The sequence below is a fragment of the Mesoplodon mirus genome (assembly GCF_964341445.2).
Source record: "Mesoplodon mirus genome assembly, chromosome: 5".
NCBI classification, from domain to species: Eukaryota; Metazoa; Chordata; class Mammalia; order Artiodactyla; family Ziphiidae; genus Mesoplodon; species Mesoplodon mirus.
This window is the reverse complement of record NC_138980.1, coordinates 53,980,412-53,998,009: the sequence shown is the minus strand read 5'-3', so window position 1 is coordinate 53,998,009 and position 17,598 is coordinate 53,980,412. Positions and strand designations below refer to the sequence as shown.

At 50.9% G+C, this 17,598-nt stretch overlaps 2 protein-coding genes across 2 annotated transcripts in view; both read right to left on the bottom strand.

The window, feature by feature from the left end:
- Positions 1–3,432: 3,432 nt before the first annotated feature.
- LOC309805350 (Golgi-associated RAB2 interactor protein 3-like) lies at positions 3,433–13,056 on the bottom strand (the record flags this gene model as incomplete). Its single annotated transcript, XM_082623278.1, has 5 exons — positions 12,783–13,056; positions 7,779–8,060; positions 6,887–6,994; positions 6,437–6,580; positions 3,433–3,453 (listed from the first exon to the last, which is right to left on the bottom strand). Exons 1-5 carry the CDS (start codon positions 13,047–13,049, stop codon positions 3,433–3,435), a joined length of 822 nt encoding a protein of 273 aa, XP_082479404.1. The 5' UTR covers positions 13,050–13,056.
- Positions 13,057–15,531: 2,475 nt separating this feature from the next.
- Positions 15,532–17,598, bottom strand: part of LOC309805349 (Golgi-associated RAB2B interactor protein 3-like) — a gene marked incomplete at both ends in the record, with an annotated part of 71,322 nt that continues 69,255 nt past the window's right edge. Inside the window, one exon of the mRNA XM_082623277.1 lies at positions 15,532–15,621. Coding sequence (XP_082479403.1) covers positions 15,532–15,621 — 90 coding nt within the window. The remainder of the gene's footprint in view (positions 15,622–17,598) is intronic.

Sequence of the window (17,598 nt, the reverse complement as noted above, 5' to 3'; positions counted from 1 at the left end):
TCACAGGATACTGACTATAGTTCTCTCTGCTCTACAGTAGGACCCTGCTGTTTATCCACCCAGTAGTTTGCATCTGCTAATCCCAAACTCCCAATCCTTCCCTGCCCCCAACCCCACTGAAAACCCCAAGTCTCTTTTCTATGTCTGGGAGTCTGTTTCTGTTTCGCAGATATGTTCATTGGCATCGTACTGTAGAGTCCATGTATAAGGGATATCGTATGGTGAGAAATGTTATTTTTTAAATAGGCTTCCCAGGTGATCCTTATGCATGTGAATGTTGGAGAACTACTGTCTTCCACTGTAAAGTTATGGCATACTGGGGCGGAAAGAGGCGCCCCCCCCAGACCTCCTAGCCCAGTGGTTTTCCAACTTGGCTGCTGCACAGTAGAATTATTGGGTGAGATTTTTAAAACTCCCAGTGCTGGAGGGCTTACCCCACCTAAATGTCATCAGAGTCTCTGGGATTGGGGTCAGGCTATCAATGTTTTTTTTGTTTGTTTTTAAGCTCCCCAGGGAACTCGCAACATACAACCAAGGGTAAGAATCACTGCAGCGGTCCAATCCATTGGTTTTACAGTTGGGGACCCCGTGGCTGCCCACAGAGGTACCATTACAGAGAGGCAGAGTGACCCAGGAGAGTCAGTGGCCCAGACAGGATAGGAACTCAGATTTCCGGACTCCTCGTTGGTGCTGCTTCTACCATAAAGATTGGGTCCCTTTGTTGAGCCAATGACAACCCTGATCCCCCCGTGTTCTGTTTTATCCTACACAAAGTAAAATAACTCCCAATGGTTTGATTTCCTTACAAGCCAGAGAGAGTTTCTGTTTTCATAAGGTGAACCTCTGACCCCAGCTATGGCCTGAAGCTCAGCCCCGGCTGCAGACTTGTCCTCCCTCCACCCTACGTGCCCTGGAGAAGCCTTGCGGGGAAAACAGGCTTCTCTTTCTGGCAGTGGCTATGCACGTGTGACCTTCGGGCAAGCGACGAAAACCTTTTTCTGTGCTTATTTCCTTGCCTTCTGCAGAGTGCCCATAACCAAACCAGAGTGCTTTGCTGAGAAAAGGGTCGTTTTTCAATAACATAGCCTCGTGCTAGGCACAGCACAGACACCCAATAAATACCTGATGAGTTAAGTAATTAATTCAGCAACGCAAGTATAAACATCACACAGTCACTTCCCCCAGCTTATCTTCTCCCCAAACTATTTACATATTAAATCTTATTTCAAAAGATTCGCAACCTCGCAGCGAAAATTTCTGTATAGTGCATCTATTTCCAGCCCTAGTGAATGGCTTAATGATACTTACTACATATCTTCTACAACAAAATTTTGATTCTGGGGTCTCAGGCCAAAGCACAATTCGCATCACAGAAGTCACTGTCAAGTCACTACCAGGCGAGGGGACATAGAAAACACAAGATAGCATTTCTTTTGGAGTTGTATGGTTTCCTTTATTAGAGAAAGTAGGAATTGCCTCTCTAGGGAAGGATCCAAGCCAACCGGGGTTTTGTCTGCCTCTCAGTGTTCATGTGTGAGCCTTGTTTCTCAATCAGGAATGACTGAAGCACCTAAAGACGGAGAGGATCTCACTGGATGTCTTACTTAGGGTCCCCGAACTGGTGGCGGCCTTGGCTCTTCCTCAGTGTGCGAGCTGTCCTCCCCTCCTTTGTCAACTTTGGAGTTTCCATGGCCGCATGAGGACCAGTGGGAGGATGGTATCTGGGCCTTGTCCCCTCCTGTCCTGTGGTGACCTTCACCTGTCCTGCGGTGATGGGAACGTTTCCTCGCTGAAGACGTGTCCTCCTTTCCTTTTTTTCCTTCCAGGCTTCATCCCTGGGGTGGGAGACCTTCTGGCTTCCTTCCCGTTCAGACGTGTAGCCTTCACTCTGCAAGGTGGAGACCACGGGGGCTGCGACCTTCCCTTCAGCTCTTCCAGCAGCAGGCTCGCTGGTTGTGACTGCACCTGGCAACACCACGCTCGTGCTGCTCTCTGGACCATCTGCCCCCGTCGAGGATGTGCTGGCAACATCCGCCGAGACCAGGTTCGTGTCCTGCGGGGATAGGCGGGCAGCACCTGCGGTGGCCTGGCCGGATCCGCTTTCTCCTGGTTCCTCGATGGTGGCTCCCGCCAGGCCCACGGTCATCCCTGCCGCCGATCCTTCAGCGCCTTTCAGGGCTGCAGTTGATCCATGGGGGGCATGATGGATTCCCTCTCCCCCCACATAAGCACAAGACGTGGCTCCAGTCACGTCACGATGCTTGTGAAGCCCAACCTCATCCTGATCCCTTTCTCTGTGGAGCTCTGTGGTCTGAGCCAAGGGGAGGAGAGACAGGTAAGAGAGAGATGACAGAAAGTGAGCTCAGAACTGTCCGCTCCTCTCTCATCCTGGAGCTGAGCAACTCAAGGCCTTATACTTAGAATAACCTTTGACATCACCCAGTCTAAGCTCCCATTGGATGCAAGACCCCATCTACTGCACCCCTGTCAAACGGCCACTCCACTTTACTTGAACAGTCCCAGGGTCAGGGAGAGCACTGATACAATTCTCCATGATGCTATACACTTTAACTTTATACCCTTGTGCTTCTCTCCCTGCAGGGCAGATTCCTAGAAGTGGGGTTCCTGGGTCAAGGGATGCACACCTTGTACGTTTTGGTGACTCCACGGGTTGGGCTGATTTGAGTCAGCATGTCGGAGTCCCGGGGAGACACAATGAAGGAAGGACTTCCTAACTGTGAATGATGTTCCCCACCTGCTGAGACTACCTGGGCTGGGGTAAGTGTTCAGGAAGAGACCAGAGAGTCAGAATGCTGTAGGAGGGATTACAGCCCTGGTGATGAGACCAGTGCAGCCGAGAGGATACCTAAGGTCTCTCTGAAATTCGGCCTCGTGGGACAAGGTGGAGAAGCACTCAGAACCTCTCCAGCGTGGTGACTCCCGTAGTGATAGCTCGTTTGTCCCTGACCCTTTTCAACGGTAGAAGGTATTTCCCAGGCGAGTCTCAGAGAGCACCAAAGGCTATGAAGGACCAGCTTTGCCCTGCTCTCCCAAAGCACCCTGCCCCGTGTTCTTGAGTCCCTGTAGGTGCTTACCACTAGGAAGTCGGCATCCTCTGTAGTCGCTGCATCTCCAGTTTGGAGCATCGGGGTACTGCTGTAACTGTCTACCGGTGGTCTCAGGATATAGACAAGCTTTTCCCAATAGGAAAAGAGGTCTTCTTGTGCGTCGGAAGAGGGGCACAGCTGCAGGTAGAAAGTCCGGCCGGTAGCAAGACTCAGGCACAGCTGCTGTTTCTCCCGGTTGTGGATGGAGATCTTGACAAACTTCAAGGGGAGCAGCCTGGTGAGCTCTAGGGTCTTCACGGGCTTGCAACCTCTCCCCTTGGTGATCCCGGCACAGACTTTCCTTGGTCGGGCCAGAAGCATGACGTCAGGTAGTGGGAAGAGGGAGCTGGTGGACGCGACGCCCACAGTCACCGTTCGGACGCGGTTGTCTAGGTCGATCAGTTCTCCTTCCTTGCTGACCTGGATAAAGTCGCTCTCCAACATGGGAGCGTACTTGAAAATGTCATACTCTCCTCCCTCATACAGTTGTCGTTGCAGGACCCCCATGGAGGTCCTCGACACCCCCACTGAACAGTAGCTATTGGCCGTGTAATGAGGTAAACTCTCACTGCTCATGGCTCTCTTCGTTCAAGACAGAGCCACCAGCCACAAGTTGAGTCTCGGAGAGAGAGAGAGAGGGAACGAAAGCACCTCGTCACCTCCCTGCAGGACTCTGCCAGAGTCTCTTGACCCGACCCTATTTATACCGCAAGCCCTTTGTGACCCGTCACCATCGCATCACACACCCCTTTGTTGAGCCTCCAAGCCCCCACCCCCTTGGGGCAGGCTCACCAGCCTCCCCCTAAACCAACCACCACGTCCATAGGGAACAGGCTGACCCTGCCAGGGTATAGGTGTGGGTAGGCCGGATAGTCTTTCTACTCAAACGGTTGAGAAAACCCTCCTGCTCTTGTAAATATCTGGGTGGTTTCCAGTCTTGTTGTTGTTACAAATCTCCATCATCTTGGCGCTTCTGCTGAACGATGTCCTGGGGATAAAATCCTGGAAGTGGACCGTGTACTTGCTGAGGGCAGGCATCCTATGGGGATTGCTGTTCTCTGTGCCCCCAGCGTATATAGCACAGTGCTGGCAGGAGCTTAGAAAGAGTGCTACCTCTCAGAGTCCCATTGGTACTGTCATTTCCAGGATATGGAGAATTTTCTCACCCATTTTCTCTTTTCAGGGAGGCTAACTTTTTATATTTATATATATATTTTTTACAGTTTTAGAAACCGTTTTTATTGTGAAATATAACACACATTCATGAAAGTGCACAAACCGTAAATATATAGCTTAATGAGTAACAAGAAAGTGAGCACCCTTGTAGCTGCCACCCAGAGCAAGAAATAGAAGCCTGCCAGCCCCTCTTCTGCATGCTCCCTCCCCGCAAAGGGAACCCAACCTTGGCTTCTATTTTTTTCTTTTCCCCCTTCTTTTTTATTGACGTCTAGTTGATTTACAAGGTTGTGTTAATTTCTGTTGTGTTAATTTCTTCCGTTAATTTCTGATTCAGTTTCATGTGTGTTCTTTGTGTATTTCATGTATAGTCTTTTTCCTATTCTTTTCCATTATGGTTTATCACAGGATACTGACTAGAGTTCTCTGTGCTCTACAGTAGGACCCTGCTGTTTATCCACCCAGTAGTTTGCATCTGCTAATCCCAAACTCCCAATCCTTCCCTGCCCCCAACCCCACTGAAAACCCCAAGTCTCTTTTCTATGTCTGGGAGTCTGTTTCTGTTTCGCAGATATGTTCATTGGCATCGTACTGTAGAGTCCATGTATAAGGGATATCGTATGGTGAGAAATGTTATTTTTTAAATAGGCTTCCCAGGTGATCCTTATGCATGTGAATGTTGGAGAACTACTGTCTTCCACTGTAAAGTTATGGCATACTGGGGTGGAAAGAGGCCCCCCCACAGACCTCCTAGCCCAGTGGTTTTCCAACTTGGCTGCTGCACAGTAGAACTATTGGGTGAGATTTTTAAAACTCCCAGTGCTGGAGGGCTTACCCCACCTAAATGTCATCAGAGTCTCTGGGATTGGGGTCAGGCTATCAATGTTTTTTTTGTTTGTTTTTAAGCTCCCCAGGGAACTCGCAACATACAACCAAGGGTAAGAATCACTGCAGCGGTCCAATCCATTGGTTTTACAGTTGGGGACCCCGTGGCTGCCCACAGAGGTACCATTACAGAGAGGCAGAGTGACCCAGGAGAGTCAGTGGCCCAGACAGGATAGGAACTCAGATTTCCGGACTCGTCATTGGTGCTGCTTCTACCATAAAGATTGGGTCCCTTTGTTGAGCCAATGACAACCCTGATCCCCCCGTGTTCTGTTTTATCCTACACAAAGTAAAATAACTCCCAATGGTTTGATTTCCTTACAAGCCAGAGAGAGTTTCTGTTTTCATAAGGTGAACCTCTGACCCCAGCTATGGCCTGAAGCTCAGCCCCGGCTGCAGACTTGTCCTCCCTCCACCCTACGTGCCCTGGAGAAGCCTTGCGGGGAAAACAGGCTTCTCTTTCTGGCAGTGGCTATGCACGTGTGACCTTCGAGCAAGCGACGAAAACCTTTTTCTGTGCTTATTTCCTTGCCTTCTGCAGAGTGCCCATAACCAAACCAGAGTGCTTTGCTGAGAAAAGGGTCGTTTTTCAATAACATAGCCTCGTGCTAGGCACAGCACAGACACCCAATAAATACCTGATGAGTTAAGTAATTAATTCAGCAACGCAAGTATACACACCACACAGTCACTTCCCCCAGCTTATCTTCTCCCCAAACTATTTACATATTAAATCTTATTTCAAAAGATTCGCAACCTCACAGCGAAAATTTCTGTATAGTGCATCTATTTCCAGCCCTAGTGAATGGCTTAATGATACTTACTACATATCTTCTACAACAAAATTTTGATTCTGGGGTCTCAGGCCAAAGCACAATTCGCATCACAGAAGTCACTGTCAAGTCACTACCAGGCGAGGGGACATAGAAAACACAAGATAGCATTTCTTTTGGAGTTGTATGGTTTCCTTTATTAGAGAAAGTAGGAATTGCCTCTCTAGGGAAGGATGCAAGCCAACCGGGGCTTTGTCTACCTCCCAGTGGCCATGTGTGAGCCTTGGTGCTGAATCAGGAATGACTGAAGCGCCTAAAGAAGGAGAGGATCTCACTGGATGTCTTACTTAGGGTCCCCGAACTGGTGGCGGGCTGGCTCTTCCTCCGTCTGCGAGCTGTCCTCCCCTCCTTTGTCACCTTTGGAGTTTTCATGGCCGCATGAGGACCAGTGGGAGGATGCTTTCTGGGTCTGGTCCCCTCCTGTCCTGTGGTGACCTTCACGTGTCCTGCGGTGATGGGAACGTTTCCTAGCTGAAGACGTGTCCTCCTTTCCTTTTTTTCCTTCCAGGCTTCATCCCTGGGGTGGGAGACCTTCTGGCTTCCATCCCGTTCAGACCTGTAGCCTTCACTCTGCAAGGTGGAGACCACGGGGGCTGCGACCTTCCCTTCAGCTCTTCCAGCAGCAGGCTCGCTGGTTGTGACTGCACCTGGCAACACCACGCTCGTGCTGCTCTCTGGACCATCTGCCCCCGTCGAGGATGTGCTGGCAACATCCGCCGAGACCAGGTTCGTGCCCTGCGGGGATAGGCGGGCAGCACCTGCGGTGGCCTGGCCGGATCCGCTTTCTCCTGGATCCTCGATGGTGGCTCCCGCCAGGCCCACGGTCATCCCTGCCGCCGATCCTTCGGCGCCTTTCAGGGCTGCAGTTGATCCATGGGGGGCATGATGGATTCCCTCTCCCCCCACATAAGCACAAGACGTGGCTCCAGTCACGTCACGACGCTTGTGAAGCCCAACCTCATCCTGATCCCTTTCTCTGTGGAGCTCTGTGGTCTGAGCCAAGGGGAGGAGAGACAGGTAAGAGAGAGATGACAGAAAGTGAGCTCAGAACTGTCCGCTCCTCTCTCATCCTGGAGCTGAGCAACTCAAGGCCTTATACTTAGAATAACCTTTGACATCACCCAGTCTAAGCTCCCATTGGATGCAAGACCCCATCTACTGCACCCCTGTCCAACGGCCACTCCACTTTACTTGAACAGTCCCAGGGTCAGGGAGAGCACTGATACAATTCTCCATGATGCTATACACTTTAACTTTATACCCTTGTGCTTCTCTCCCTGCAGGGCAGATTCCTAGAAGTGGGGTTCCTGGGTCAAGGGATGCACACCTTGTACGTTTTGGTGACTCCACGGGTTGGGCTGATTTGAGTCAGCATGTCGGAGTCCCGGGGAGACACAATGAAGGAAGGACTTCCTAACTGTGAATGATGTTCCCCACCTGCTGAGACTACCTGGGCTGGGGTAAGTGTTCAGGAAGAGACCAGAGAGTCAGAATGCTGTAGGAGGGATTACAGCCCTGGTGATGAGACCAGTGCAGCCGAGAGGATACCTAAGGTCTCTCTGAAATTCGGCCTCGTGGGACAAGGTGGAGAAGCACTCAGAACCTCTCCAGCGTGGTGACTCCCGTAGTGATAGCTCGTTTGTCCCTGACCCTTTTCAACGGTAGAAGGTATTTCCCAGGCGAGTCTCAGAGAGCACCAAAGGCTATGAAGGACCAGCTTTGCCCTGCTCTCCCAAAGCACCCTGCCCCGTGTTCTTGAGTCCCTGTAGGTGCTTACCACTAGGAAGTCGGCATCCTCTGTAGTCGCTGCATCTCCAGTTTGGAGCATCGGGGTACTGCTGTAACTGTCTACCGGTGGTCTCAGGATATAGACAAGCTTTTCCCAATAGGAAAAGAGGTCTTCTTGTGCGTCGGAAGAGGGGCACAGCTGCAGGTAGAAAGTCCGGCCGGTAGCAAGACTCAGGCACAGCTGCTGTTTCTCCCGGTTGTGGATGGAGATCTTGACAAACTTCAAGGGGAGCAGCCTGGTGAGCTCTAGGGTCTTCACGGGCTTGCAACCTCTCCCCTTGGTGATCCCGGCACAGACTTTCCTTGGTCGGGCCAGCAGCATGTCGTCAGGTAGTGGGAAGAGGGGGCTGGTGGACGCGACGCCCACAGTCACCGTTCGGACGCGGTTGTCTAGGTCGATCAGTTCTCCTTCCTTGCTGACCTGGATAAAGTCGCTCTCCAACATGGGAGCGTACTTGAAAATGTCATACTCTCCTCCCTCATACAGTTGTCGTTGCAGGACCCCCATGGAGGTCCTCGACACCCCCACTGAACAGTAGCTATTGGCCGTGTAATGAGGTAAACTCTCACTGCTCATGGCTCTCTTCGTTCAAGACAGAGCCACCAGCCACAAGTTGAGTCTCGGAGAGAGAGAGAGAGGGAACGAAAGCACCTCGTCACCTCCCTGCAGGACTCTGCCAGAGTCTCTTGACCCGACCCTATTTATACCGCAAGCCCTTTGTGACCCGTCACCATCGCATCACACACCCCTTTGTTGAGCCTCCAAGCCCCCACCCCCTTGGGGCAGGCTCACCAGCCTCCCCCTAAACCAACCACCACGTCCATAGGGAACAGGCTGACCCTGCCAGGGTATAGGTGTGGGTAGGCCGGATAGTCTTTCTACTCAAACGGTTGAGAAAACCCTCCTGCTCTTGTAAATATCTGGGTGGTTTCCAGTCTTGATGTTGTTACAAATCTCCATCATCTTGGCGCTTCTGCTGAACGATGTCCTGGGGATAAAATCCTGGAAGTGGACCGTGTACTTGCTGAGGGCAGGCATCCTATGGGGATTGCTGTTCTCTGTGCCCCCAGCGTATATAGCACAGTGCTGGCAGGAGCTTAGAAAGAGTGCTACCTCTCAGAGTCCCATTGGTACTGTCATTTCCAGGATATGGAGAATTTTCTCACCCATTTTCTCTTTTCAGGCAGGCTAACTTTTTATATTTATATATATATTTTTTACAGTTTTAGAAACCGTTTTTATTGTGAAATATAACACACATTCATGAAAGTGCACAAACCGTAAATATATAGCTTAATGAGTAACAAGAAAGTGAGCACCCTTGTAGCTGCCACCCAGAGCAAGAAATAGAAGCCTGCCAGCCCCTCTTCTGCATGCTCCCTCCCCGCAAAGGGAACCCAACCTTGGCTTCTATTTTTTTCTTTTCCCCCTTCTTTTTTATTGACGTCTAGTCGATTTACAAGGTTGTGTTAATTTCTGTTGTGTTAATTTCTTCCGTTAATTTCTGATTCAGTTTCATGTGTGTTCTTTGTGTATTTCATGTATAGTCTTTTTCCTATTCTTTTCCATTATGGTTTATCACAGGATACTGACTAGAGTTCTCTGTGCTCTACAGTAGGACCCTGCTGTTTATCCACCCAGTAGTTTGCATCTGCTAATCCCAAACTCCCAATCCTTCCCTGCCCCCAACCCCACTGAAAACCCCAAGTCTCTTTTCTATGTCTGGGAGTCTGTTTCTGTTTCGCAGATATGTTCATTGGCATCGTACTGTAGAGTCCATGTATAAGGGATATCGTATGGTGAGAAATGTTATTTTTTAAATAGGCTTCCCAGGTGATCCTTATGCATGTGAATGTTGGAGAACTACTGTCTTCCACTGTAAAGTTATGGCATACTGGGGCGGAAAGAGGCGCCCCCCACAGACCTCCTAGCCCAGTGGTTTTCCAACTTGGCTGCTGCACAGTAGAACTATTGGGTGAGATTTTTAAAACTCCCAGTGCTGGAGGGCTTACCCCACCTAAATGTCATCAGAGTCTCTGGGATTGGGGTCAGGCTATCAATGTTTTTTTTGTTTGTTTTTAAGCTCCCCAGGGAACTCGCAACATACAACCAAGGGTAAGAATCACTGCAGCGGTCCAATCCATTGGTTTTACAGTTGGGGACCCCGTGGCTGCCCACAGAGGTACCATTACAGAGAGGCAGAGTGACCCAGGAGAGTCAGTGGCCCAGACAGGATAGGAACTCAGATTTCCGGACTCGTCGTTGGTGCTGCTTCTACCATAAAGATTGGGTCCCTTTGTTGAGCCAATGACAACCCTGATCCCCCCGTGTTCTGTTTTATCCTACACAAAGTAAAATAACTCCCAATGGTTTGATTTCCTTACAAGCCAGAGAGAGTTTCTGTTTTCATAAGGTGAACCTCTGACCCCAGCTATGGCCTGAAGCTCAGCCCCGGCTGCAGACTTGTCCTCCCTCCACCCTACGTGCCCTGGAGAAGCCTTGCGGGGAAAACAGGCTTCTCTTTCTGGCAGTGGCTATGCACGTGTGACCTTCGAGCAAGCGACGAAAACCTTTTTCTGTGCTTATTTCCTTGCCTTCTGCAGAGTGCCCATAACCAAACCAGAGTGCTTTGCTGAGAAAAGGGTCGTTTTTCAATAACATAGCCTCGTGCTAGGCACAGCACAGACACCCAATAAATACCTGATGAGTTAAGTAATTAATTCAGCAACGCAAGTATACACACCACACAGTCACTTCCCCCAGCTTATCTTCTCCCCAAACTATTTACATATTAAATCTTATTTCAAAAGATTCGCAACCTCACAGCGAAAATTTCTGTATAGTGCATCTATTTCCAGCCCTAGTGAATGGCTTAATGATACTTACTACATATCTTCTACAACAAAATTTTGATTCTGGGGTCTCAGGCCAAAGCACAATTCGCATCACAGAAGTCACTGTCAAGTCACTACCAGGCGAGGGGACATAGAAAACACAAGATAGCATTTCTTTTGGAGTTGTATGGTTTCCTTTATTAGAGAAAGTAGGAATTGCCTCTCTAGGGAAGGATGCAAGCCAACCGGGGCTTTGTCTACCTCCCAGTGGCCATGTGTGAGCCTTGGTGCTGAATCAGGAATGACTGAAGCGCCTAAAGAAGGAGAGGATCTCACTGGATGTCTTACTTAGGGTCCCCGAACTGGTGGCGGGCTGGCTCTTCCTCCGTCTGCGAGCTGTCCTCCCCTCCTTTGTCACCTTTGGAGTTTTCATGGCCGCATGAGGACCAGTGGGAGGATGCTTTCTGGGTCTGGTGCCCTCCTGTCCTGTGGTGACCTTCACCTGTCCTGCGGTGATGGGAACGTTTCCTAGCTGAAGACGTGTCCTCCTTTCATTTTTTTCCTTCCAGGCTTCATCCCTGGGGTGGGAGACCTTCTGGCTTCCATCCCGTTCAGACCTGTAGCCTTCACTCTGCAAGGTGGAGACCACGGGGGCTGCGACCTTCCCTTCAGCTCTTCCAGCAGCAGGCTCGCTGGTTGTGACTGCACCTGGCAACACCACGCTCGTGCTGCTCTCTGGACCATCTGCCCCCGTCGAGGATGTGCTGGCAACATCCGCCGAGACCAGGTTCGTGCCCTGCGGGGATAGGCGGGCAGCACCTGCGGTGGCCTGGCCGGATCCGCTTTCTCCTGGATCCTCGATGGTGGCTCCCGCCAGGCCCACGGTCATCCCTGCCGCCGATCCTTCGGCGCCTTTCAGGGCTGCAGTTGATCCATGGGCGGCATGATGGATTCCCTCTCCCCCCACATAAGCACAAGACGTGGCTCCAGTCACGTCACGACGCTTGTGAAGCCCAACCTCATCCTGATCCCTTTCTCTGTGGAGCTCTGTGGTCTGAGCCAAGGGGAGGAGAGACAGGTAAGAGAGAGATGACAGAAAGTGAGCTCAGAACTGTCCGCTCCTCTCTCATCCTGGAGCTGAGCAACTCAAGGCCTTATACTTAGAATAACCTTTGACATCACCCAGTCTAAGCTCCCATTGGATGCAAGACCCCATCTACTGCACCCCTGTCAAACGGCCACTCCACTTTACTTGAACAGTCCCAGGGTCAGGGAGAGCACTGATACAATTCTCCATGATGCTCTACACTTTAACTTTATACCCTTGTGCTTCTCTCCCTGCAGGGCAGATTCCTAGAAGTGGGGTTCCTGGGTCAAGGGATGCACACCTTGTACGTTTTGGTGACTCCACGGGTTGGGCTGATTTGAGTCAGCATGTCGGAGTCCCGGGGAGACACAATGAAGGAAGGACTTCCTAACTGTGAATGATGTTCCCCACCTGCTGAGACTACCTGGGCTGGGGTAAGTGTTCAGGAAGAGACCAGAGAGTCAGGATGCTGTAGGAGGGATTACAGCCCTGGTGATGAGACCAGTGCAGCCGAGAGGATACCTAAGGTCTCTCTGAAATTCGGCCTCGTGGGACAAGGTGGAGAAGCACTCGGAACTCTCCAGTGTGGTGACTCCCGTAGTGATAGCTCGTTTGTCCCTGACCCTTTTCAACGGTAGAAGGTATTTCCCAGGCGAGTCTCAGAGAGCACCAAAGGCTATGAAGGACCAGCTTTGCCCTGCTCTCCCAAAGCACCCTGCCCCGTGTTCTTGAGTCCCTGTAGGTGCTTACCACTAGGAAGTCGGCATCCTCTGTAGTCGCTGCATCTCCAGTTTGGAGCATCAGGGTACAGCTGTAACTGTCTACCGGTGGTCTCAGGATATAGACAAGCTTTTCCCAATAGGAAAAGAGGTCTTCTTGTGCGTCGGAAGAGGGGCACAGCTGCAGGTAGAAAGTCCGGCCGGTAGCAAGACTCAGGCACAGCTGCTGTTTCTCCCGGTTGTGGATGGAGATCTTGACAAACTTCAAGGGGAGCAGCCTGGTGAGCTCTAGGGTCTTCACGGGCTTGCAACCTCTCCCCTTGGTGATCCCGGCACAGACTTTCCTTGGTCGGGCCAGCAGCATGACGTCAGGTAGTGGGAAGAGGGGGCTGGTGGATGCGACGCCCACAGTCACCGTTCGGACGCGGTTGTCTAGGTCGATCAGTTCTCCTTCCTTGCTGACCTGGATAAAGTCGCTCTCAAACATGGGAGCGTACTTGAAAATGTCATACTCTCCTCCCTCATACAGTTGTCGTTGCAGGACCCCCATGGAGGTCCTCGACACCCCCACTGAACAGTAGCTATTGGCCGTGTAATGAGGTAAACTCTCACTGCTCATGGCTCTCTTCGTTCAAGACAGAGCCACCAGCCACAAGTTGAGTCTCGGAGAGAGAGAGAGAGGGAACGAAAGCACCTCGTCACCTCCCTGCAGGACTCTGCCAGAGTCTCTTGACCCGACCCTATTTATACCGCAAGCCCTTTGTGACCCGTCACCATCGCATCACACACCCCTTTGTTGAGCCTCCAAGCCCCCACCCCCTTGGGGCAGGCTCACCAGCCTCCCCCTAAACCAACCACCACGTCCATAGGGAACAGGCTGACCCTGCCAGGGTATAGGTGTGGGTAGGCCGGATAGTCTTTCTACTCAAACGGTTGAGAAAACCCTCCTGCTCTTGTAAATATCTGGGTGGTTTCCAGTCTTGATGTTGTTACAAATCTCCATCATCTTGGCGCTTCTGCTGAACGATGTCCTGGGGATAAAATCCTGGAAGTGGACCGTGTACTTGCTGAGGGCAGGCATCCTATGGGGATTGCTGTTCTCTGTGCCCCCAGCGTATATAGCACAGTGCTGGCAGGAGCTTAGAAAGAGTGCTACCTGTCAGAGTCCCATTGGTACTGTCATTTCCAGGATATGGAGAATTTTCTCACCCATTTTCTCTTTTCAGGGAGGCTAACTTTTTATATTTATATATATATTTTTACAGTTTTAGAAACTGTTTTTATTGTGAAATATAACACACATTCATGAAAGTGCACAAACCGTAAATATATAGCTTAATGAGTAACAAGAAAGTGAGCACCCTTGTAGCTGCCACCCAGAGCAAGAAATAGAAGCCTGCCAGCCCCTCTTCTGCATGCTCCCTCCCCGCAAAGGGAACCCAACCTTGGCTTCTATTTTTTTTCTTTTCCCCCTTCTTTTTTATTGACGTCTAGTCGATTTACAAGGTTGTGTTAATTTCTGTTGTGTTAACTTCTTCCGTTAATTTCTGATTCAGTTTCATGTGTGTTCTTTGTGTATTTCATGTATAGTCTTTTTCCTATTCTTTTCCATTATGGTTTATCACAGGATACTGACTAGAGTTCTCTGTGCTCTACAGTAGGACCCTGCTGTTTATCCACCCAGTAGTTTGCATCTGCTAATCCCAAACTCCCAATCCTTCCCTGCCCCCAACCCCACTGAAAACCCCAAGTCTCTTTTCTATGTCTGGGAGTCTGTTTCTGTTTCGCAGATATGTTCATTGGCATCGTACTGTAGAGTCCATGTATAAGGGATATCGTATGGTGAGAAATGTTATTTTTTAAATAGGCTTCCCAGGTGATCCTTATGCATGTGAATGTTGGAGAACTACTGTCTTCCACTGTAAAGTTATGGCATACTGGGGCTGAAAGTGGCGCCCCCCCCAGACCTCCTAGCCCAGTGGTTTTCCAACTTGGCTGCTGCACAGTAGAATTATTGGGTGAGATTTTTAAAACTCCCAGTGCTGGAGGGCTTACCCCACCTAAATGTCATCAGAGTCTCTGGGATTGGGGTCAGGCTATCAATGTTTTTTTTGTTTGTTTTTAAGCTCCCCAGGGAACTCGCAACATACAACCAAGGGTAAGAATCACTGCAGCGGTCCAATCCATTGGTTTTACAGTTGGGGACCCCGTGGCTGCCCACAGAGGTACCATTACAGAGAGGCAGAGTGACCCAGGAGAGTCAGTGGCCCAGACAGGATAGGAACTCAGATTTCCGGACTCCTCGTTGGTGCTGCTTCTACCATAAAGATTGGGTCCCTTTGTTGAGCCAATGACAACCCTGATCCCCCCGTGTTCTGTTTTATCCTACACAAAGTAAAATAACTCCCAATGGTTTGATTTCCTTACAAGCCAGAGAGAGTTTCTGTTTTCATAAGGTGAACCTCTGACCCCAGCTATGGCCTGAAGCTCAGCCCCGGCTGCAGACTTGTCCTCCCTCCACCCTACGTGCCCTGGAGAAGCCTTGCGGGGAAAACAGGCTTCTCTTTCTGGCAGTGGCTATGCACGTGTGACCTTCGGGCAAGCGACGAAAACCTTTTTCTGTGCTTATTTCCTTGCCTTCTGCAGAGTGCCCATAACCAAACCAGAGTGCTTTGCTGAGAAAAGGGTCGTTTTTCAATAACATAGCCTCGTGCTAGGCACAGCACAGACACCCAATAAATACCTGATGAGTTAAGTAATTAATTCAGCAACGCAAGTATAAACATCACACAGTCACTTCCCCCAGCTTATCTTCTCCCCAAACTATTTACATATTAAATCTTATTTCAAAAGATTCGCAACCTCGCAGCGAAAATTTCTGTATAGTGCATCTATTTCCAGCCCTAGTGAATGGCTTAATGATACTTACTACATATCTTCTACAACAAAATTTTGATTCTGGGGTCTCAGGCCAAAGCACAATTCGCATCACAGAAGTCACTGTCAAGTCACTACCAGGCGAGGGGACATAGAAAACACAAGATAGCATTTCTTTTGGAGTTGTATGGTTTCCTTTATTAGAGAAAGTAGGAATTGCCTCTCTAGGGAAGGATGCAAGGCAACCGGGGTTTTGTCTGCCTCTCAGTGTTCATGTGTGAGCCTTGTTTCTCAATCAGGAATGACTGAAGCACCTAAAGACGGAGAGGATCTCACTGGATGTCTTACTTAGGGTCCCCGAACTGGTGGCGGCCTTGGCTCTTCCTCAGTGTGCGAGCTGTCCTCCCCTCCTTTGTCAACTTTGGAGTTTCCATGGCCGCATGAGGACCAGTGGGAGGATGGTATCTGGGCCTTGTCCCCTCCTGTCCTGTGGTGACCTTCACCTGTCCTGCGGTGATGGGAACGTTTCCTCGCTGAAGACGTGTCCTCCTTTCCTTTTTTCTCCTTCCAGGCTTCATCCCTGCGGTGGGAGACCTTCTGGCTTCCTTCCCGTTCAGACGTGTAGCCTTCACTCTGCAAGGTGGAGACCACGGGGGCTGCGACCTTCCCTTCAGCTCTTCCAGCAGCAGGCTCGCTGGTTGTGACTGCACCTGGCAACACCACGCTCGTGCTGCTCTCTGGACCATCTGCCCCCGTCGAGGATGTGCTGGCAACATCCGCCGAGACCAGGTTCGTGTCCTGCGGGGATAGGCGGGCAGCACCTGCGGTGGCCTGGCCGGATCCGCTTTCTCCTGGATCCTCGATGGTGGCTCCCGCCAGGCCCACGGTCATCCCTGCCGCCGATCCTTCGGCGCCTTTCAGGGCTGCAGTTGATCCATGGGGGGCATGATGGATTCCCTCTCCCCCCACATAAGCACAAGACGTGGCTCCAGTCACGTCACGATGCTTGTGAAGCCCAACCTCATCCTGATCCCTTTCTCTGTGGAGCTCTGTGGTCTGAGCCAAGGGGAGGAGAGACAGGTAAGAGAGAGATGACAGAAAGTGAGCTCAGAACTGTCCGCTCCTCTCTCATCCTGGAGCTGAGCAACTCAAGGCCTTATACTTAGAATAACCTTTGACATCACCCAGTCTAAGCTCCCATTGGATGCAAGACCCCTTCTACTGCACCCCTGTCAAACGGCCACTCCACTTTACTTGAACAGTCCCAGGGTCAGGGAGAGCACTGATACAATTCTCCATGATGCTCTACACTTTAACTTTATACCCTTGTGCTTCTCTCCCTGCAGGGCAGATTCCTAGAAGTGGGGTTCCTGGGTCAAGGGATGCACACCTTGTACGTTTTGGTGACTCCACGGGTTGGGCTGATTTGAGTCAGCATGTCGGAGTCCCGGGGAGACACAATGAAGGAAGGACTTCCTAACTGTGAATGATGTTCCCCACCTGCTGAGACTACCTGGGCTGGGGTAAGTGTTCAGGAAGAGACCAGAGAGTCAGGATGCTGTAGGAGGGATTACAGCCCTGGTGATGAGACCAGTGCAGCCGAGAGGATACCTAAGGTCTCTCTGAAATTCGGCCTCGTGGGACAAGGTGGAGAAGCACTCAGAAACTCTCCAGCGTGGTGACTCCCGTAGTGATAGCTCGTTTGTCCCTGACCCTTTTCAACGGTAGAAGGTATTTCCCAGGCGAGTCTCAGAGAGCACCAAAGGCTATGAAGGACCAGCTTTGCCCTGCTCTCCCAAAGCACCCTGCCCCGTGTTCTTGAGTCCCTGTAGGTGCTTACCACTAGGAAGTCGGCATCCTCTGTAGTCGCTGCATCTCCAGTTTGGAGCATCGGGGTACTGCTGTAACTGTCTACCGGTGGTCTCAGGATATAGACAAGCTTTTCCCAATAGGAAAAGAGGTCTTCTTGTGCGTCGGAAGAGGGGCACAGCTGCAGGTAGAAAGTCCGGCCGGTAGCAAGACTCAGGCACAGCTGCTGTTTCTCCCGGTTGTGGATGGAGATCTTGACAAACTTCAAGGGGAGCAGCCTGGTGAGCTCTAGGGTCTTCACGGGCTTGCAACCTCTCCCCTTGGTGATCCCGGCACAGACTTTCCTTGGTCGGGCCAGCAGCATGACGTCAGGTAGTGGGAAGAGGGGGCTGGTGGATGCGACGCCCACAGTCACCGTTCGGACGCGGTTGTCTAGGTCGATCACTTCTCCTTCCTTGCTGACCTGGATAAAGTCGCTCTCC